This window comes from Jaculus jaculus, chromosome X (genome assembly GCF_020740685.1).
Source record: "Jaculus jaculus isolate mJacJac1 chromosome X, mJacJac1.mat.Y.cur, whole genome shotgun sequence".
Lineage (NCBI taxonomy): Eukaryota > Metazoa > Chordata > Mammalia > Rodentia > Dipodidae > Jaculus > Jaculus jaculus.
The window spans coordinates 148668401-148691471 of NC_059125.1; the positions used below are offsets into that span (position 1 = coordinate 148668401).

Genomic DNA, 23071 nt, shown 5'->3' on the forward strand with positions numbered 1-23071 from the left:
GTTCCCCTCCCCCCAAATGCTTCCATCCCTCAGGGATCATTTCTATAGTTTTTTGTTATATAAACTTTTGAAGCATTTGGATGCAGTGTCAAGTGTACAGAGAAACAGCTAGCAACAGAAAATATGTAAAGAATGCCATTTCAGTGATTACCGTTGAGTCTAAAATGCCATTGTCTTTCTTTTTAAGTCCCAATAACATTGGTGGTCGAGGCTGCTGCACAGTGTAGAAACCTTTGAGTAGGTATGACAAAGAGTTGTCATCTCACTCACAGTTTAAAGTGGGCACCTGCTTCTTTGGGAGTGTGAACACTGCAGTGGGGTAACGATGTGTGTGGTCTGATTTTGAAGTTGGCTGTCCCATTTTGTAGGCGTAAAAGCTGGGATAATTGGTGATATCCTTAGATGGCCACAGTGGTCTCCGTGTGCAGTGGCCTCCACAATCTGTCCTGCCCATTGCCCCAAAGCTCCCACTGCCTTCTTGTCCCACGTCATAGAAGCCACTCCTCCTTTGCATGGTCTAGAAGCCTTCTGCCATCTTCAGCCTCAACTCGCATTCCTAACACTTCCTGTTTCCCGTCCTGCATTTTGTGTTCTCCATAAAACCAGATTCCCCTTTCAAAAGCAGTTCTATGTCCTAAGTCCTGTCCTTCCATGCACGGTGGCACAGGCCCTTAATTCCTGCTCTTAGGAGGCAGAGAGAGGAAGAGCACTGTGAGGCCAGCCTGAGACTGCAGACTGAGTTCCAGGTCATCTTGGAATGAGTGAGGCCCTAGCTTGAAAATAAAGAAACAAAATGTCAGACTTTTTTTTCTTTCTTCTGGAGCTTTCTCCATCTTCCCTGCAGCTCCTTCCTCAGGCTTTGCAGGTGGTACCTTTCTGCAGCCACTTTTGCTACTTTGTGTTTTTATTTTGCTTTGTTTTTGAGAGTACGGTCTCACTCTAGCTTAGGTTGATTTGGAATTCACTGTGTAGTCTCAGGCTGGCCTCAAATTCATGGTGATCCTCCTATGTCTGCCTCCTGAGTTCTGAGATTTAACCATAAACCTGTTCTTTCTGTTTTTGTTTTTAATTAATTAATTATTTATTTATTTGAGAGCAACAGACACAGAAAGACAGGTAGAGGGAGAGAGAGAGAATGGGCGCGCCAGGGCTTCCAGCCTCTGCAAACGAACTCCAGACGCGTACGCCCCCTTGTGCATCTGGCTAACGTGGGACCTGGGGAACCGAGCCTCGAACCGGGGTCCTTAGGCTTCACAGGCAAGCGCTTAACCACTAAGCCATCTCTCCAGCCCTCTTTCTGTTTTTGTTTTGTTTTGTTTTGTTTGAGATAGGGTCTCTAGCCCAGGCTGACCTGGAGCTCACTCTGTAATCCCAGGCTGCTGACTTTTTATTTATTTATTTGCAAGCAGAGAGAGGGAGGGAAAGAGAGAGACAGAGAGAATGGACACACCAGGGTCTCCAGACACTGCAAATGCACCCCAGGTGCATATACCTCTTTGAGCATCTGGCTTTACATGGGTATAGGGAAATAGACCTACTGAGCCATCTGTCCACCTCCCCCACCACTATTGCTGCTTCTGATACAATACCCTTCTTCCATGGCCAGTCTTTCTTTGGTGTACTCTGGTATTTTTGGTTTGTCTTGTTTCTCCTCTGCTTGCTTGCAGTGTTCCCAGTCTCAGCATGAAGCCTGGGGCAGTGAAAATGCTCAGCCAATGAATGAATTCTGCCTCATGGCTTGCTGCTGTGTCTGTGTCCTTAGCAAATGCTGAGTCCTTTTGATCCTTGCAGCCTCACTTGCATAGCATCCAGAGACAGCAGGCACTCAGGAAAAGTGCATTTAGTGAGTGGACCCAGGTTCCTGTATTGCTGGAGCTCCCCAAAGAGCAAAGACCTTGGCACAGGCCTCAGTGATTTGACCACAGAATACCTTTAGCTCTGGAGTTCAGAAGTCCCTTAGCTAACTTTCAACCGTGAGGGTGTCAAGGAGCTTGGCGGTAGGTTAATAGTAGGTTAATAATGTGACCACATCGGGGTGGCTGTAGGCATGTGACATTGTTTAACCAGGATACTAGCACAGAGAAGACTGCTCCCACATTTTCAGGCAGAAACACGTTGGATTCAGACGCCACAGTGGATGAGAAAGGCAACTTAACCTCTTTTTCATTCACACACCCAGGTCTTCAATGTAGAACTATTCTCTGTGCACCATGGTGAATCTACTGCTAAGATAGGTGAATAATCCACAGCTTTCCTCATGAGATCTCAAGAAGGGTGACTGGGTGAAATGTGACATAGCCCACAGTGGTATTCACAATGCTGAGGTGATAAGGGCGCAGGTGGTTACCCCAGTGTAATAAGTCATAGAATGTTTTAGAGGGGTTTGAACAGAGTCTGACAAATGGCTAGCAGTTGACAGGAGGGTAGGAGGGGCCTGGCAGATAGAGGGTTCTCATAGCCATGTGGTGCTTTTCTGTGGCAATGTACAGGCATCTGTGCTGGAGGTGATTCAGTGATCTGTGGGATAGGGCCAAGCAGGGAGGGGTGGGGCCAGAAGGAGGTAAGGCTGCAAGAAGAGGGAGCCTTGAGCTCAGAAGTCTTACTTGAGAGCCGGGCATGGTGGCGCACGCCTTTATCCCCAGCACTCGGGAGGCAGAGGTAGGAGGATCGCCGTGAGTTCTAGGCCACCCTGAGACTCCATAGTGAATTCCAGGTCAGCCTGGGCTACAGTGAGACCTACCTCGAAAAACCAAAAAAATAAAAAAGAAGTCCTACTTGAGCAGTGTGCATGCTGTATGGCAGCCTATCCCTCCACATGTGCTTTTCAGACCCAGAATGCCTGCTGCAGCACGGGTGATGAGCTGGGGGCGGGGAGACTAGAGACAGGAAGAGCCACTGGGAGCCAGGTGACCTCAGTTTCCAGGTACATAAGAAGAGTCAAATGAAGCTGTGGTGTAGATAGGAAGAAGGAAGCTACCATGAGCATTTGGGAGAATCTGAGAGTACTCGCACAGTTTTGGTTTTTTTTTTTTTTTTTGAGGAACCAGAGATACCATTGAAAAAGGTGTTATAGGAGAAGGGCGTGTGTTGTAGGTAAAGCCCAGTGGTCTTAGGACTGTACAGCTTTGAGGTAGAAACGGTTCTGACTCAGTTGGAAACAAGGCTGGCTGAGGTTAATAGCCTATTGAAGATAGTGACAACTGTAAGGTTTGGGAGTGAGCAAGAGCACGGAGACCACTCTGAGGCAAAGGTGGAAGCTTTTCTTGGGGAAAACGCGAGCTGCCAGGACTGACTCTCGAGAGCAGAGCACCGTCAACTTCGAGATCACAGACTGCAGGCTGTATAGGGCTCTTCAGTTGGGGGAAGGCGACATTTCAGATAGCTAGGGTGTGAGACCAGGACAGTGACCAGGTGTCCTGAGAGATAAGGGGGCAGGAAACCTGGACCTGGGCCGTTGTTAGGCCAGGAAGGGATGATGGCCAGGTGGTTCCTTGAGGAACGTGGATGACCCGCTTCCTTGTGTCTCTGTCACCCTCCTGCTCTGACTCCATTTTTGTCCTGACCTAACAAAAACCATCTAGTCCATGGGATTCTCTGGGAATAGTGTCTAGTCTAGAAAGGAACATGGGCTCAGTTGAAAAACCTCAGCGACAGGAACCCCTGTCCACAGTGTGGAGAGAACGGCGAGCCAGAGGAGAAAACACTGCGACCTGAGGCCCAGCGCGAGCTCCTGTCCTGCGAGGAGGCCGTGGCAGGAGCCTGAGGAGAACAGGATCGCAGGGAGGGCTGCGAGAAGGAGCGATGCAGTAGTAAGGTAGTGTGGGTGAGGAGAGGACAGGGATGCTGGGGTGACTGGTGGCCTTGAGCAGACTTTTTGTGAGAAGGGAGTCCAGTCTGCCCCTGCCATCCTCACAGTAGACAGCAGCTCCTAGGACTCACGAAGCCCCGTCGTGTGTCCTCGCCACAGTGCCCTCAGTCACCTCTCTACAGACAGAATTCTGTGTTGACAACATTCCATAAGATTTCCTGGTCCCTTTCCATTCATTTGCCTGTCAGAGCCTAGTGAGCAGGTCCAAGCAGAGCCTCCGTGGGTTCATTTGCTGCCCCTCTTCTGCTGTGTTGACCTCTTCTTGAGCACCCAGTTCTGCCATCTTACTGCCTGGTGGATATCCCTCGACTTTCCACCCGAGAACTCGGAGGCATGGCCACGATGACGTTATTTAACTCCCTGCCCTCCCCCAAGTCCTTCATTGGGTGGTCTTGATTTTCCTCAAGGAGCCATTTCCATTCTTTCACCAGGAAGAACCTGTGCATCCTGGTTCCCTTTCTCTTTTCCCGTCCTCAGAGTTGTCCCATCAGTTCTAGTCCAGTGCCTTACCCTCTGGGTGGGCTTCTCACCAGACTTGGTCCCTGAGCCATCACAATCCCTCACTGCCCTCTTTCTAGCTTTCTAAGCTATCCTTGCCGTCTTCTCAGTCCCTTGCTCAGAGCTCTGCCTTTGCAGATGCCTCAGCTGGAAGCATAGGGCCCACAAGCTGCACCTAGTATCTTCCTAGTATGCCTCTTTGCCTTCTGTCTCCTGTGTACCCATCCCACCCCACACTGACTCTCCTGACCTCCCATCACTGCTCCTAAACCAGACCCATGCTACTCTTCAGGCCTTCTTCCACGCAAACACACGTCCATCCCACCCTGTCCCCACCCTGACCCCCAGCCCATCTAAACATTGTCATGAAGTGTTTCCTGTGGAACATTTATAAAGATCTACCGCCCAGTTGAAGAAATCCTGTCCCTTCTTCCCCCTTTACACCAGGAATGACTGCTGTTGGAAAGGTGGTAGTTCCTACTCAAAGACATCCCCCGTTCTTTTTGAAACTAGAAAAGAAGAGCAGAGATGAGTTAGAAACTGAAGGAGGCCTCCCAATGAGCAGATCGTTACCCGTGGCAGAGGAGTTTGGCTCAAGGTTAAGACTGCTGGCGATACGAGACGCGTGTTGGGTAGACAGTGCTTGTCGTCTGCTAAGTCAGCACTTTTTTCCGTGGTTAGATCAAGGGGACATCTCTGCCATGGCTTTTCTCGAAAATATGCTACCATAGTGATCCAATTCTTTCTTTCTTCTTTTTTAATATGGGAGGCCTTATCATGTAGCCCAGGCTGGCCCTGAACTACCCCCCCCAGCGACAAAGGGGGTGGGGCTTGAACTGAGTCCTGACAAAGGCTAGCAGTTGAACACCAGGGAAGGGAGTGGAAGTTGTTACGTACCACTGCTCCTGACTAGTAAATAGGTTCTTTCTTCCTTTATTTTTCCCTCTTTCCTTCCCTCTCTTCCTTTCTGTCTGTCTTACATTGTTTTTCTGTTTGTTTATTTGTTTTGCCAGGTAGGGGTTCACTCTAGTCCAGGCTGGCCTGGAATTCACTATGCAGTGTCAGGATGGCCTTGAACTCATGACAATCCTCCTACCTCTGCCTCCCAACTGCTGGGAGTAAAGGCATGTGCCATCACACCCAGCTTTTTTTTTTTTTTTGCGGGGTGGGGGCGACCATTAGGTGGATTGAAGGCAAAGACTCATGCTGACCCAGGCTGGGCCTTGAACTCATGGTGATCCTCCAACCTCAGCTTCCCTAGGGCTAGAATTAAAGGTGTAAGCTACCACCCAGGGGCTCAGTGAATCAGCTCTTTCTGCTAATTGTTACCTAAAGATCCTTGAATCCTGTTCAGTTCTGTGGTTCTTTTGGTGAACTTCAATATAAGCAGAGCACAGAGTAGCTCACTGTCAGCAGCGGCACTTCCATGAACCTAGGACCATGTAGTCTGTCTGCTTTACCTTCTTGGGTTCTTTTATCTCTCTCCTTAGCTGCCATTGAAGTTGTAAGCTCTGGTGTCCCAAGGAGGGTGTGCAAAAGTTACCTCCCGCTGTTGGCGTTTCATTTTTTAAAACGTATTTATTTGAGAGAGACAGACAGACAGATAGACATTCAGAAAATATGGGTGTGCCAGGGCCTCCTGCAACTGCAAATGAACTCTAGATTCATATGCCACTTTGTACATCTGGCTTTATGTGGATACTGGAAAATTGAACTCAGGTCATCAGGCTTTGCAAGCAAGAGGCTTTAACCACTGAGCAACCTCTCCAACCCTGTTATTGGCTTTTTTAAGTTAAATGCATATCATTACCTAGAGGAAAGTGCAGCCCATTTCGTTGTAAGCATAAGCAAAAAGTGATTCCTCCAATATTTTTCTCTTCCAAAACTGCGCCGAAGGGTTAAGATTGACCTTTTCTTTTAGTCTTTATTTTATTTATTTGAGAGAGAGAGGCAGATAGAGAATGGGCACACCAGGGCCTTTAGCCACTGCAAATGAACTCTGCATGTGCCACCTTGTGCATCTGGCTTATGTGTGACCTGGAGAGTTAAACCCGGCTCCTTTGTCCTTGCAAGCAAGCATCTTAACTGACAAGCCATCCCTCCAGCCTAAGATTGGCCTTTAAAAACATATTTGAATGTGTGTGTGCGCGCACACACACTTGTATATACCAGGCTCTCTTGCTTCTGCAAACAATTCCCCCATCTGGCTTTATGTGGTGCTGGGGAATCGAACCAGGGTTAGCAGGCTTTGCAAAAAAGCACTTTTAAGTGCAAACTATTCAAATCTCCAAAATTATCCTTTTTAAAAGTTCTTTGGGGCTGGAAGATTGATTATTGGTAAGGTGCTTGTCTACAAAGCCATAGTACCCAGATTCCATTCCCCAGGATCCACAGAAACCAGATGCACAAGGTAGTGGGTGTGTCTGGAGTTTGTTAACAGCAGCTGGAGGCCCTGGTGCATCCATATTCATCCTCCCTCCCTCCCTCCCTTCCCCCTCCTGCCCTTTTTCACTCAAATAAAAATAAAATATTTTTCAAAAAGTTCTTTGTTCCAGTGAAATTTGTGACACCTTTTCTTTGATTAGCTTAGTTTTTTTTTTTTTTAACATTTTGGTTATTTATTAGAGAGAGAGAGAGAGAGACAGACAGACAGACAGACAGACAGAGAGAGAATAGGTATAGCCAGGGCCTCCAGCCACTGCAAATGAACTCCAGTCGCTTGTGCTGCCCTGTGCCTCTGGTTTATGTGAGTACTAGGGTATCCAACCTGGGTCCTTAGGCTTCTCAGGCAAACGTCTTAATCATGAAGCCATCTCTCCAGCCCTGTTTATTGTTATTCACCTTCTTTTTTGAGACAGGGTCTCTCACTATAGTTAAGATTGACCTGGGGCTCACTATGTAGCCTTAGAATTTGCAGCAATCCTCCAACCACAGCCTTCAAATGCGGAGATTATAGGTATGAGCCATCACACCTGGTACCTCTTTTCATTTTAAAGGCTGAAAAGCAATGGTGAACAGGGTATAATAATAAACATCCTAGTGGTCCACAAATGTGATCATCTACAGCTATAGATTGCATATCTCAAATCTAAGATGTAAAACATTCTGGGATCCAACATGAAGCTCAGAAATATTTGGATTTTGGAGTAATTCACGTTCTGGGTTCTCAGATTGTGGATACTCAACCAATAAAATTTATACAGATATCACAAAACCACACCACTTCCAAATTGGGATCCCTTCTGGCCCCGAGCATTTTGGATAAGGAGTTCTTGACCTGTATGGATATTTTTTTTCTGCAGTCTCATGTCATGCCCTCTTGCTACTACAAAGTGAATGCCATTTTCAGGTTCACAAATCCCTTTTGGAGCCATGTGTGGTGGCACACTCCTCTAACCCCAACGTCAGGAGGCTGAGGTAGGAGAATCAGTATGAGTTCAAGGCCAGCCTGGAGCTACAGAGTGAATTCCAAGGAAGCCCAGGCTAGTATGAGACCTGGCTTCAAAAACATATATATTCCTCTTGATTTCAGAGTACTCAGGGTATGGGTGAGTCAGTAGTAGAACACTTGCCTAGCATGCATGAATCCCTGGGGCTGTTAGCAGCCAGCACTCTCTTGCTCCTTCTTCCAGGCTATTGACCAGATCTGTAGGTTGCTGAGTCCTGGTGTTGGAAGTCTTGTCATAGATTTACCAAATCATGTTCAGGTTTACAGATTGACTTCTTGTCACACCCTTACCACCTTAGTGACTCATCTTTCTCCTATTCCATACTCTTTTCTCCCTTTTTGCCTTTAATTTTTTTTTTTTTGGTCTTTTCAAGGTATGTTCTCACTTTAGCCCAGGCTGACCTGAAACTCACTCTCCAGTCCAAGGCTGGACTTGAACTCACAGCAGTCCTCCTACCTCTGCTTCCCAAGTGCTAATATTAAAGGCATGCGCCACCATGCCTGGCCTTTTTGGCTTTTTGAGACAATGTGTTATGTAGTCTAGGGTGACCTTGAACGCACTGTGTATCAAGGCGATAGATAAAAGATCCTTGATCTTTTATTGTATATGTATGTATTTACTATGTGGTGTGTGTGTGTGTGTGTGTGTGTGTGTGTGTGTGTGTCATATGTACATGTGTGCATACATGTGGAGGTGTGCAGAAGCCAAAGGAGACTGTCAGATGTTCTCCTCTGTTGCTCTTCTATCTTCTTTCCTTGAACCAGGGTCTTTCACTCTTCCTGGAGTTCATGCATTGTCATCTTCGTTGTTGTTACAATTATTTTGTTAGAGTGGCTGACCAGGGAGCCCTAATGACCCTCCCATCTCAGCCTCTCTCAGTGTTGGGACTACAGGTGTGTGCAACCACAGCCGACTTTTTATGTGGGTGCTGGGGATCAAACTCAGGTCCTCATACTTGTGCAGCAAGTGTTCTTATCCGCCAAGCCATCTCCCTAGCCTCTGTCCTTGAACTTAGTCTTCTGAGCCATGTCTTCAACCCCTTAAAGTATTTCAGTTTATTTATTTGAGGGGAGGAGAGAGAATATGAATATGAGAAGGATATGCCAGGGCCTCTTACCACTACAAATGAACTCCAGATGCATGTGCCACTTTGTGCATCTGGCATTATGTAGTGTTGCAGTCAGGTTCGCATTGCTGGTAGAAATCACCCAACTGAGAGCAGCTTGTGGGGGAAAAAAGAAGTTTATTTTGGCTTACAGGTTTGAGGGGAAAGCTCCACTATGGCAGGTAAAATGACAGCGTGTGAAGAGGGTGGACATCATACCCTGGCCAACATCAGGTGGACCATCAAAGGCCTGGAGGCTTCCTGAGGAGCCGCTGGGTTTCAATCCACGTGGGTCTTCAGTTGACGCTGGTCTTCAGTCCACACAGGTCTTCAATCCATGCTGGAAGGCAGCAAGCAGCTCCGACAGCCAAGTGGAAGGAAGGAAGAAGGAATTCTTTTCACCCAGAGCTTCCTTATATGAAGTCCCCTCTGAGCAGGGCCCCTGCTCTGGGGGAAGGACTTCCTCCTTCAGATAATTCTCCTGGAAGCTACCTTGGGGACCCACCCGAAAGGGATGTGTGTGGATTACTAAACAGATCAAGTTGACAGCACCTTAACCATCAAATGTAGGTACTGCGGAATTGAACCTGAGCCAACAGGCTTCGTAAGCAAGCACTTTGAACCGCTGAGCCGCTTCCCCACACAGCGCACTCCGTACTCTAGTTGATTTGTCTCCTATTCTGTTGATGTCAGCCTCTCTGAGACCCTGTCAGTTGCCCTCTGCCTACCCAGGCGAATCTGGTTTGCCCATGTTTTTTTTTTTTTTTCATTCCCATACATGCCTCTTTTCCCAAGTGAATCTCTCCTCTTGACTCTTTCTTACCCTCGTCCCTTCACCTACTCTGCAGTCTTGGCATGTGGCCAGTCTCTCTGTGTGCCACATTGGTGAGTTTCATCATTTTCACACTCCCGTCACTGTGCAAAACTACTCACATCTCTTTCTTTTACAACATTTTCTTACTCTTGCCTGTTTTCCTCCTCTTCTTTGCCATATTTCTTTAAGTATTAGTCCCAACATGCTGCTTCCGCTTCCTGCCCTTGGACTCCTTCTGTTCACTATGGAAACTGCTGCTCTCTGCTGAGCTCCGAAGGCTGCAGTTGAGTCTCAGCTTTGTCGGTTCCCTGAGGTGGTTCATAGTGGGCCCTCCTCCTTCCTCGCCCTTCACTCTGCAGTTTTGGCTCGTCTCCATAGCTGACTTTTGCCTTTTGAGGAGTGTCAAGTGACACAGTGCCTGGCACACCATGGGCCCTCAAATTTCTTACGTGTGAAAAAGGAAAAAATGGGAATCAAGCCACAGAATTGGAAGCAATTGACAGCTGAAAAAGAAGTGAGGGCCGGGCGTGATGGTGCTCACCTTTAATCCCAGCACTGGGGTGGCAGAGGTAGGAGGATCGCCATGAGTTCAAGGCCACCCTGAGACTACATAGTGAATTCCAGGTCAGCCTGGGCTGGAGTCAGACCCTATCTCGAAAAACCAAAAAGACCAAAAACCAACCAAACAAACAACAAAAAAAACCCAATGATGGGGCAGGAGGGAAAAGTGAATGAATTACAAATACCAAGCTGTGATCAAGTGCTCCTGTGCATAATGCAGGTGTGCAGGAGTCTGAGGTGCCTGGGGCATGTCCAGAAAAGATGTTGCTTGGCCTGTGGTCTGAAGACTGAAATGAGAGGCCGGAAGGGCTAGGGAGGGCAGAGGAGATGTGAGAGCAGCGTGTGGAAGGACCTGCTGTCGCAAGGAGCATGGAAAGATGGCGGGGTGATGGGGTTGGGAATGGGCAACAGATAAGACAGCAGAGGTGGGTGTGGTCGGGTAACCTAGGTCTTGGATTTGAGTTCCTCAGTTAGTTTTGAGCCACGTCTCACTCCATAGTGCAGTTTGGATCTGCTCTCTTAACCACTTTGCAGGAGGCCAGTGTGCTGGTACTGACTGCAGTCCCCATGCTATACAATAGGTCTGAATGTCTTCCTTCACCTAACTGAAAATTTGTATGTATTGATCAACGTCTTCTTCTTCAGCGCCCTCAGAATTTGCGTTTTCAGGGCTGGAGAGATGGCACAGTGGTTAAAGGCACTTGCTTGCTAAACCTGACACCCTGGGTTCAATTCTTTGGTACCAACACAAAGCTAGATATGCAAAGTGGCTCAGGCATCAGGAAGTCTGTTTGTGGTAGCAAGAGGCCCTGGCAAGCTCATTTACTCTCTCTCTTTCCCTACTTTTAAATAAAATGAAAAAGATTTTTAAAATTTTCATTTCATTTATTTATTTGCAAGCAGAGAGACAGAGAGAGAGAGAAAGAGGAGATAGAGAATGGGTGCACCAGGGCCTCTAGCCACTCCAAATGAACTCCAGATGCATGTGCTCCCTTCTACATCTGGCTTACATGGGTACTGGGGAATTGAATCTGGGTCCCTTGGCTTTGCAGACAAGCACCTTAACCGCTAAGCAATCCCTCCAGCCCAATGAAAAGATTTTTAAAAATATTTTGAGGACAGTGAGGTGTGGCACATGCCTTTAAACTCAGCCCTTGGGAGGCAGAAGTGGAAGGCTTGCTGTGAGTTTGAGGCCACCCTGAGACTACATAGTGAATTCCAGGTCAGCCTGAGCTAAAGTAAGACCCTACCTTGCAAAACCAAAAAGTTAAAAAATAGAATTTTAAGGAAGCCAGGTGTGGTGGTTCATGCCTTTAATTCCAGCATATGAGGAGCAGAGGTAGGAGGGTTACTGTGGGTTACAGAATGAAATCCAGGTCAGCCTGGGCTAGAGCAAGACCCTACCGGGAAGAACTCCCCGCAAAAGGTTTTGAGGGCTGGAGGGATGGCTTAGTGGTTAAGGCTCTTGCCTACAAAGCCAAAGGACCCAGGTTTGATTCTCTAGGACTGACATAAAGCTACATGCCCAAAGTGACACATGCATGTTTGCAGTGGCTAGAGGGCCTGGTATGCCCATTCTCCTCTCTTTCTCTCTCTCAAATAAATAAATTAACAAAAATATTTTTTAAAGATTTTGGAGTTTCAGAGTTCAGCGATGAGAAACTTCTGAAAGAGAGTAAGCAGAATGATGGCTTCCACGATGCTTTTCTGGGGCACGGCTCTGGCTGCTCTGTCAAGGCAGGTCCCAAGGCGAGCAATATTGGGTGCACTGGCACCAGTACAGTGGCTGGTACAGTGGTCCAGAGGAGCTTCGGGCAGAACTGGAATAAAGTTGACTGAGGGTAACAGAGACAAGATTGTTAAAGATGATACCTAGCTTTGCAGCTTTGGCAACTGTGGTTACAGTGTACCTGCCACCATGATAAGAAACTTGTGAAGGGGAGGACGTGGTTTTTTGGCTTTGGTCTGGCTTGTCTGAATATGAGCCTTCTTGCAGGTCCCTCTCAGGTCTGTATTTGCAGCTCACGTCTGAATGTCTGCAGTAGGGCAGTATTTACCGTATGGTTAAACCAGTGCATCTAATGTCGTCTTTGTTCATCTTTTCTCTAACCCCTGCCAGCCTTCTTCACATCATTTGGTGCCGATGCCATAGCCCACCCCAGAGATCTGGGCCGAACTCGGTCATCTTTGGCTCCTCCTCTGTCATCTCCCTCAACCTTCTCTGCCCTCACACTGTCTAGTTCCTCACTTGCACTCAAGCGTTTGCTTCTGTGACGCTGAGGATTACGGGTGGCCCTCTTCTTGCTAGCCCACAGTGCTCCATGCTGCTCGAGGCATCAGTGGGTCACAGTACTCCTCTTCTCACCTTGAGCCAGCCCTGGCCCCTGCTCCCCCGGGAATTCTGTGTGCCTGCTCTTAAACCTGGGCCACTTGGGTTTTCTCAGAAGCCCTGGGCTTTCTCACATGATGGCAACTGTGAGGTGTTTCTGAAAGGCCAACCTCCAACCACTGCCATTCCATCCTTCAATGAGGCCATTGCCACGGGTCTTTCCCAAGGTTCAGCAGTAAGGTACAGCTTGCCCTTCTTGGACCTCCCATTCTGCTCTGGGGATGCTGCTTATGCCACGTGGCATCATGTTACGTTGTCACCTGTGTCTTATCTCTCAGATAAGGCCCCGAGATACAGATGACTGACTCTGTAGTTGATCTTCACAGGACCCAGTTCCATTCCTGTTACTAAGCATACACAAGAGGGAGAATGATGTGCTGTTTTTGCTTCTTTCTCAATGACGATTTTGGATACTTAGAGGTAGAGAGGCACAGAGTTGTCAGTTAGAACGGACCTTTGAGATGCTTTCAATATTTAATGATATTTAGTTAGTGATGACTCAGGTTTCCAGAGAGTTTGGCTGATTTTCCTATTCTTGGGTCTTCCTGTTAGGCCTGCTGAATTATCAGATCGAGAACATGTCTTTCAGGAAGAACATGGCAAACAGCCTCATTAGCCTGTAGTCAGAAGCTGCCTGCTGCTTCTCACTGCCCCACTTTCAACTGCTTAGTGTTGGCCTGCTCTGTAGAATTTCATCTATATGGAACAGAGAGCAGCAGTGTCTCCTGTCATAGCTGGGCATGGAGGTGCACACCTGTGAGCCCAGCACATGGGAGGCTGGCATGGGCGGGTCACACTGACTTTGAGGCTAGCCTGGGATATAGAGTGTGTTCCAGGCTACAGAGAGACCCTGTCTTCAAAAACCAGCCACACAATAGACAAGTAAATGAATAAAGTAAATAAATAAATCCTTCCCCTCAAAAAAAAAAAACTTTTTGGTCGTTATTTTTTTTATTTTATTTACTTATTTGACCAGGTTGGGGTGAGCAGAATGGGAATTCCAGGGCCTCTAGCCATTACAAACAAACTCCAGATGCATGCACCACCTTGTGGATTTGACTTTTACATGGATACTGATGAATCGAACCTGGGTCCTTTGGCTTTGCCAGCAAGTGCCTTAACTGCTAAGCCATCTATCTCCAGCCCCTTTTTTGATCTTTATGAGTTAGTCTCAGTCTAGTTCAGGCTGACCTGGAACACACTTTGTAGTCCCAGGCTGGCCTTGAACTCACAGTGATCCGCCTGCCTCTGCCTCCTGAGTACTATGATTAATGGAGTAAGCCACCATACTCAGCCTAAAAATCTTTTTTAAATATGTATTTATTTGTTATATATTTATTTATGAGAGAGAAAGAGGCAGATGGGGTGGGGGGTGCAGAGAAAGGATGAGAATGGGTGTGCCAGGGCCTCTAGCCACTGCAAATAGGGTCCAGATGCATGTGAAATTTTGTGCATCTGGCTTTACATAGGTGCTGTGGAATCAAACCTGGATCCTTTGGCTTTGCCAGCAAGTGCCTTGACCATTAAACTAGCTCTCCAGCCCTTAAAAAATGCTTATTGGGCTAGAGAGATGGCTAAGTGGTTAAGGTGCTTGCCCGCAAAGCATGATGACCTGGTTTCAATTCCCCACATAAGATGTATGCACATCCCCACATAAGATGTACCCACATAAAGATGGATGCACAATGTGGCACATGTACCTGAAGTTTGCAGTAGTTGGAAGTCCTGATGTGCCTATTCTCTCTTTATCTCAGTTTTCTCTCTCTGCTTATAAATAAATAAATAAATAAGATATTTTATATATATATGTATGTGTGTGTGTGTGTGTGTATATATATATATATATATATATATATATATATATATATATATATAAATAATTTATTTATTGAGTTGAAAGAGAGAAATAGGCAGAGAGGGAGAGAGAATGGGCATGCCAGGGTCTCCAGCCACTGCAAACGAATTCCAGACACATGCGCCCCCTTGTGCATCTGGCTTACCTGGGTCCTGGGGAATTAATCCGGGGTCCTAAGGCTTTGCAGGCAAACACCTTAACCACTAAGCCATTTCCCCAGCCCAAATAAAAATATTTTTAAAAAGAAGTTTTTATTAACAACTTCCATAAATATAGACAATACACTATAATCACAATTCCTTCATTTCCACCCCCCTTTCCCTTCCTAAAACCCCTCCACTGATTTCTTTCTTTCCAACTCATCTCTCTTCTATTTCTTTTTTCAACGTAGGGTCTCACTCTAGCCCAGGCTGACCAGGAATTCACTATGTAGCCTCGGGGTGGCCTCGAACTCACAGTGATCCTTCTACCTCTGCCTCCTGGGATTAAAGGTGGGTTACCATGCCTGTCCCTCTTCTATTTTGATGCTGTCAGTTTTTCTTCCTGTTGTGATGGTCTTGTGTAGGCAGTGTCAGCGCTGCGAGGTCATGGCTAGCCAGGCCATTCTGTGTCTGGAGGACAGCGCTGTAAGCAGTCCTGCCTTTGGCACTCACATTCCTTCTGCCTCCTCTTCCCTAGTGGTCCCCGAGCCTTGGAGGGTGGGACAGAGATGTCTCACTTAGTGCTGAACACTCCACTGTCACTTCTCAGCATTTTGAGTTTTGAGGCTCCCCAGTGATCACTGCCATGTGAAAAAGAGAAGCTTCTCTAACCCTAAGTGAGAGTAGCATTAATATGTGCGTATAAACATCAATATTCACAGGGCGGTTTGGTGGCCATAATGGATCCATTTAGCCAGACAACTGTAGAAGTTTTCCCTGTAGGGCTTATGATCTCCCTAACTATAGACGTCTTTTGACAGTGAGTACCAAGTCAGTACCAAACACATATTCCCTCCCCCGGAGCAGGTCTCAAGTCCAGTCAGAGAGCAGTAGGTTTTCCCCTATAACAAACATTCCACTATTGAACCAGTTGGTACATTTGCCCTGCCTGGCCATCCATAAAGCTTACAGGATCCACTGCTAGTTAACACTGTTAATGACTTCTCCCCCAATAGGCTGCATAGGTCTTTCCAGTATCCTGATGGCTCGTCAACAGGAGAGAAGGCTTCTAGCTCAGGTCCAGCTTGATTTCTGTGTGACCTGAAGCCCAAGCATGTGGAGTCTTCAGCAGTAGGGTTTTGCCATCTAGTTCTTATGGGCAACCAAGAGCCTTGGTAATAGCCTGTAATTTTGGGGGTGGACAACTTGCTGCAAGGTATCCAACCCCCGGCCCTGAAATTTTTCCAATAACAATCTATGGCTTCTGTTCTGCCCACTTTTTTTTTGTTCGTTTGTTTTGTTCTTTGTTTTTCTGTTTTTTGAGGTAGGGTCTCACTCTAGCCCAGGCTGACCTGGAGTTTACTATGTAGTCTCAGGGTGGCCTTGAACTCTTGGTGATCCTCTTACCTCTGCCTCCTGAGTGCTGGTATTAAAGGTGTGTGCCCTGCCTGCCCACCTTAAAAGTATTTCATTTATTTGCAAGGGGGAAGAGAGAGAGAGAATGAATATGGATGCACCAGGGCCTCTAGCCACTGCAGTAAACAAACTCCAGATTATGTGCCACTTTGTGCATCTGACTTTACATGGGTACTGGGGAATCTAACCTGAGTCATTAGGCTTTGCAGACAAGTACTGTGGTGGTTTGATTCAGGTGTCACCCATTAACTTAGTTGTTCTGAATGCTAGGTTCCCAGCTGATGGAGATTTGGGAATTAACACCTCCTGGAGGCAGTGTATTGTTGGGGTGGTCTTATGGGTGTTACAGCCAGTGTTTGGCACACTCTCCTATTGCTATTGTCCTCCTTATGTTGGCCAGGGGGTGATGTCCACCCTTTGCTCATTCCATTATTTTCCCTGCCAACGTGGAGCTTCCCCTCGAGCTTGTAAGCCAAAGTAAACCTCTTTTTTATCCCACAAGCTGCTCTTGGTCAGGTGATTTCTACCAGCCATGTGAACCTAACTGCAATAAGTGCCTTTACTGCTGAGCCTTCTCTCCAGCCCTCCTTTGCCCACTTTTTAAAGTACTTCTTCCATTTTCATAGTACAGTGTCAGACTTTTCATACAGCATCTAGTATATGGACTTAGGTGTAAGTTTCACACTTAAGAATACACTTAACAGGTTCTCTCAGAAATTGCAGTAAAATCTCAGCATAATAACACACTGCCTGATAATATGGTTTTTAAATAACTAGGCCAAAGAGAGAAGGAAATACATTGCAAAGTTCAGCAATATATGTTACTAAGTAGTGGGTTTCTCTGGGCATTTGATTTCAGTGATGTGGTGATATGTCGTGGCTCGGCCCATAGCAACAGCCAGAATGCCTGCTGATAGGTGTCAGATGCTTGCTTAAGCATACTGATGGCTGTGTTTGCAGAGCACACTCAACGTCCTCCAAATTCCAAGCTTTTCTTTAGGATCATGATATTGATAATGATTATAATAATGTCCATTGTTCTCTGGCTACCATCACTAGGCACTGGGCCAGGTCCTTTAAATCATTGTCTCAAATGTTCACGGCTGTACATGAAACTGTGGCCAACAGAGAGCAGTGAGTTGTCTGAGTCCTTCAGCTAACAAACAACAAACTCCGATTTGAACCAGTTTTGTCCATGTTAAGACCATGGACATTTTCCCTCTACATGATATCTGTACTTGAAGTTTTTGACTTTGTTTTCAAACTTATAAGGACTTGTGCAAACAGAACACAGTGGTCTTGTGTACCTATCTTTCAGCTACCCGCAATAAGTGCAGTGCTTTATCAGCCAGAAAGTTGCTTGACACAATAAAGTTAAGCAGCACTTGGATATTACTAGTTTATATATATTTGTGTGTGTGTGTGTGTGTGTGCGCGTGCGTGCGCACGTTCACATACAAAGAAGTGAAAGTGTATAGGCATGGGCATGCGGCAACCAGAGTATAACTTCAAGTATCATTTCTCAGGTATTGTCCACCTCCCCCCCTTTTTTAAAAAAGTTTTTCGAGGTAGGGTTTCACTCTAGCTCAGGCTGACCTTGAATTTACTATTTAGTCTCAGGCTGGCCTCGAACTCACGGCAAGCCTCCTACCTCTGCCTACCGAGTGCTGGGATTAAAGGCGTGCGCCACCACGCTCTGCTTGTCCACCTCTTTTTGAGAACGGGTCTCACTAGACCTGCAGCTCAGTGACTAGGCTCTCCTGGTTGGCCAACAAGCCCCACAGCTCCTGCTTTCTCCAACTCCCAACACTAGGATCACAAATTTATGCCATCATGCCTGACTTAAAAAAAAAAAATTGCTTCTGAAGATCAAACTCAAGTCTTCATTCTTTCACCACACATAATTTACCAACTGAGCTATCTCAGCAGCCACCAGTGTTTTTACATATTCATTTTTGATGTTTTAATATGTACCTTCTGTGGCATTGGATGCCAAGTGACCTTCCTCAACAGTGACCTTTTGGAGCTATTACATCACCACAAAAGAACTCTTTCATCCTTATCCTCTCCTCCCCTCGTCTGACATCCACTTCTCTCTGCTCCTTCTCTACTGTTTCACCATTTCAAGAATGTTACATAGTCATCTGTGGGGTGCATGCTTGTAGTCTCAGGTCAAGACTAACTTGGACAACAAGCTGAGACCCTGTTTCAGACAAACAAATCAAAAAGGAAGGTGGGCTAGGGAGGTGATTGAGTGGAGAAAGCATTTGTCATGCAGGCTTGAGTACCTGAGTCGGGATCCTCAGAGCCCACTTAAATGCCGGGCTGGAGAGATGGCTTAGTGGTTAAGGCGCTTGCCTGCAAAGCCAAAGGATCCCGGCTCGGTTCCCCAGGACCCACGTCAGCCAGATGCACAAGGGGCGCATGCATCTGGAGTTCATTTGCAGTGGCTGGAGGCCCTGGTGCGCCCATTCTCTCTCCCTGTCTCTTTCTCTCCCTCCCTCCCTCCCTCCCTCCCTCTCTCTCTCTCTCTCTCTATCTCTCTCTCTCTCTCTCTCTCTCTCAAATAAATAAATAAAACATTTTTAAAAATAAAAAGCCAGATGCTGTAGTGCTAGTGGCTGTCACTCTAGCGTGCACCGGGCTTGAGAAGAGAAGCCGAGAGAAGATTTGCATAGAGGCTTGCAGGCCCGCCAGCCTGGCAAACGCATCACAGTAGACAATAGGGGACCCTCCTTCAAACAAGGGGAAAGTAATGACCAACACCCCAAAGTTGTCTTTTGACCTCCACGTGCATGCCCTGGCATGTGTGCATATACACTCACACACCTGAACATACACACATACATGTGCACAACAAAGACATGATACATAAATGAAATCACACAGCATATGACTTTATGAGATTGGTTTTAGTTATTCTGGTTAGTGGCCCTAAAATTTTTCCAGATAGCTTACATATATCCTCAGTTCCATGGCATGAGTGTAACCAGTCTTATACTTTTTGAATTTCTGGGTAACTCATGACATAAATTGAATTTTTTGAAGGAATATTTAGTTCCTTTATTGTGTTTTAAGGAGAAGGACCTAATGGGCCAGGGGATGGTTCAGTGATTAAAGGCATTTGCTTACAATGCCTACTGGCCCAGGTTTGATTTTCCAGGACCCACCCTAAGCCAGACACACAACATGGTGCATGCATCTGGAGTTTGTTTACAGTGGCAAGAGGCCTTGTCATGTGTGTCCACACATACATTCTCTTTCTTTTTATTGCTGTCTCTCAAAAAAAAAAATTAAAACATTTTTTTTTGTTATTTTGTGGTTAGGTTTTGTTCTAGCCCAAGTTGACCTGGAATTCACTATGTAGTCTAAGGGTGGCCTCAAACTCATAATGATCCTCCTACATCTATCTCTTGAGTGCTGGGATCAAAGGTATGTGCCACCATGCCCAGTGTAGCAGACAACTTCAGGTTTGCTGAGATAAACTTCCAGACCAGGCACAGTTATGGAGGAAGGGATATTTATTGAAGCTTACAGACCCAAGGGAAGTTCCATAATGGCAGAAAAAGTTGGCCTGCCTTCACAGGTCCAAGTGGAGAGAGAAGCACAAGCCTAAAGCCAAAAGCCACCGCACACTTCAGGAACTCCAGCTAGGCACACTTAGCATATCTTTTTTTTTTCACATTTTTTAAATTTTTTTAAAAAAATTTTTGTTTATTTTTTTATCACTTTATTATTATTTTTTAAAATTAGTTTTCTATTCTGCAAGTACAGACAGTTTGGTACCATTATTAGGCTCATCCATGACCTACCCCCTCCCCATTGGCCCCTCCTTGTTGAGGTATATGGGTCGTGCATTGTGGGGTTAGCCCACAGTTATTGGTTTGATAAATGTCTCTGTATATCATGACCCAACATGTGACTCTGACATTCTTTCCGCCCCCTCTTCTGCAAAATTTCCCTGAGCCATGTTGGGTTCATTGTTGGTCTGCTTCAGTGCTGAGGTGTTGGGGGCCTCTGGGGCTCTGGCTGTCTGATTTGGTAGGAGTTGATTATTCTCTGTGTTGGTCTCCTTCCCCCTTGTGCTGGTATCCAGTTCATCAGGAAAACAGCACCCTTACTTGTTTCACCAATTTTCCTTAGTTTCAGCCAGGGCCCTTTTGAGGTATGATGGGGTGGCTCTCTCCTTAGGATCTGCATCTATCTGAAAAAGAGAAGCAGATTCTCCAACGGAGAGTAAGTTAGCACCAGGTCAAATGAGATAACCCTTACTTTTTTTATAGAGAGTTTAATAGGTGTAGGCCCTCTTGTAGCCCATGATTGATGGTAACTTGATATTGGAGAGTGGGTTTATGTTTGGATATGGTTCTGACCTGTTTCCCAGTTCCAGCTATGGGTCCCATACCACTGAGGGGGTTAGTTAGCCGAATCAAGAGCAGTTGGTTCCCCACCATGGCTGTGTGCCACTGTTGCACTTGTGTGGACATCACAACAGGTTATTTGCTGCTATGTAGGTTGGACCATGAATTGCTTGGACTGATATTGGTCATTTCCCCCAGTCGCCCATGTAGCACCTTCTAGATGCGCTGACTGTCTGGGGACTGACTCTCTCCTGGCCTCCATCCATTAGCATATGTTTAGATTGAGATCTCAAAACACCACCACACCTTAAGATCCACTCAGTCAAACCACCTCCAGGTGGCTGCAGATGCAAACTACAAACAAATAAAAAACTGAATATATTGGGGGCCATTATTTAAACTGTAACATCCAGCTTAAAAAAAAAAGTTTTTTTATAAAGGAGGACTTCTTACTTTGTACCCCACAAAAGGATATTTTCAAAGAACAAGCATTGAACTACTCATAAAAACTCTCCTTGGGCTGAAGAGATGGGTCAGTGGTGAAAGTTGCTTGCTTGCAAAGCCTGCTGGCCAGGGTTTAATTCCCCAGTGCCCACGTAAAGACAATTTCACAAAGTTACACATGTGTCTGGAATTTGTTTTCAGTGACAAGAGCTCCTAGAACACCCACACACTCCCTCTCACTCACTCTGTCTCTTAAATAAAAATAAAATATTATAGCTAAAAGAAGAACCAATTTTATTCCTTATTGCCAGCCATCAAGCACACCATTAAGTGTACTTGAGGTTAAAAAGCCTTGTCCTTCAATACTTTCATCCATGTAGCATATGTTTTATGTTATTAGAGTCACAGTGCGTTTTGAGAGTTGCCTTTTCCACATAACACTGATTTCTCCAGGTACCATGATTGTCTTGCTAACTGAGTTCACCAAAAGTCTCCTCCATGCTAGCCGCCTCTGGCTCCACTGGGCATCCACATACACATAATTTTTCCTTTGTGTTGAAGACAGCTGTAAGTTCACAGGAGTGAAATGGTCGGGTACTGGGTAGAACTGGTTTTAGAGCTCTGGTGTGTGCCCTTTTGGTTTTTGGCTTGAATCCCGGCCCTGCTCCATTTTCCTAAGCAAGAGACTGAAGCCTCTCTAAATCCCAATTCCCACATGACCTGGGATGGCTGTGAGGATAACACAAGAGAGTGGCCTGTTCAAGAAGGACTCGTGTGGGGCTGGAGGGATGGCTTGGCGGTTAAGGAGTTCACCTGTAAAGCCCAAGGATGCAGGTTCGATTCCCCAGGACCCACGTTACCCAGCTGCACAAGGGGGCACATGTGTCTGGAGGTCCTCTGTAGTGGCTGGAGGCCCTAGCATGCCCATTCATTCTCTCTTTCTTCCTCTTTCTCTGTCAAATAAATAAATTAATAAAAATAAAATATGTTAAAGAATGGCCCATGTGGCGCGGGTGAGGTATCTGCATGTGGCAGCTGCTGTGATTATCTTGTAAGGACTGGGTGCTACTTCCCCAACGTCATTCCATCATGTCAGCGTCCTACGGGCTCCTCGCACCCAACCTTGGCTAGCTGGCACTGGAGAAGCATTGCTGTGCATGCGCCCCTCTGCTTTGGGACCCCTTCCACGTGCTTGGCTTCTAATGGGGAAATAAGAGTCAATTTGTGGTCACACGATAAAGAGAAGCAGGAGGACTAGGCAGAGGCTGACCTAAGTGCCTCCTTAAGGGAAGAAGGTGTTCTTGATCGACCTAATTGGGAAACACGGCTTTAGAAGCCATGTGGAGAATTTTGATAGGTAGGAGACATAGCTCATTCGAGGCAAAAGAATACTTTGAGAAAAAAGCCTGGGACCCCAACGTAGAGGAAGTGTTTGAAGAACAGGGAAGGAACTGGCTGGGAGGCAGTACCTTGCAGGAGAGAAGCTCCTGGCTGAGGCGGTGCATCCCCAGGCCTCCGAAATTCAAAGCTCTGTCCCCTAGGCCTTGCACAAGGCAAAATGTGTTGGGGTGCTTCTTGACTGCTTACATGACTGTTCCAATGCTTTCTCTTTCGTGTGTGATCTATATCCTGCTCTTGCTCATAACGCAGTAAAAGAGCTAAGCAACTTGAAAGTTTATGGTCATTTTTCCATGTTTCTGATGTTTTCATTATGCTGACAGAAATACTGACGTTTGTGCTTTTGTCCTTTACAGGATTCTGCTCTAATACTTGATGTTCCTCTGGGTGTGATCTCAAGAATTGAAAAAATGGGAGGCGCGACAAGTAGAGGCGAAAATTCCTATGGTCTAGATATTACTTGTAAAGTAAGAGATTTAGTAGTTTCTTGCACAAAGAAAAAAAATACATTGATGTTGAATGATAGTAGAAAGTTAATGTGACCTTAACATAACTCAGAATCTCTTGTTAACCTCAAGTCCTAGAAATTCTTCTTCCCTTATGGTTTGGCATTTCAAAGTGCCTTGGGAAAAATTTCCCACACAGGGAGGGGACCCACTCTTGTCAGGACCATTTAATTAGCTTTACTGAGTCAGAAGAGAACTTCATAGACAAAAATTCTTTCTTTTTTTTTATGGAGGAAGGGATTTATTGAAGCGTACAGATCCAGGGGA

General features: G+C 46.2%; 1 protein-coding gene across 3 annotated transcripts in view; it reads left to right on the forward strand.

Annotated features, from left to right (window-relative positions):
• The window catches only part of Mtm1 (myotubularin 1), a 129041-nt gene that overhangs the window by 33109 nt on the left and 72861 nt on the right, over positions 1–23071 (forward strand). For all 3 annotated transcript variants that reach the window (XM_004668928.2, XM_045141014.1, XM_045141015.1), the window contains one exon: positions 22655–22765. In XM_004668928.2, the coding sequence (XP_004668985.1) occupies positions 22655–22765 (111 nt within the window). The remainder of the gene's footprint in view (positions 1–22654; positions 22766–23071) is intronic.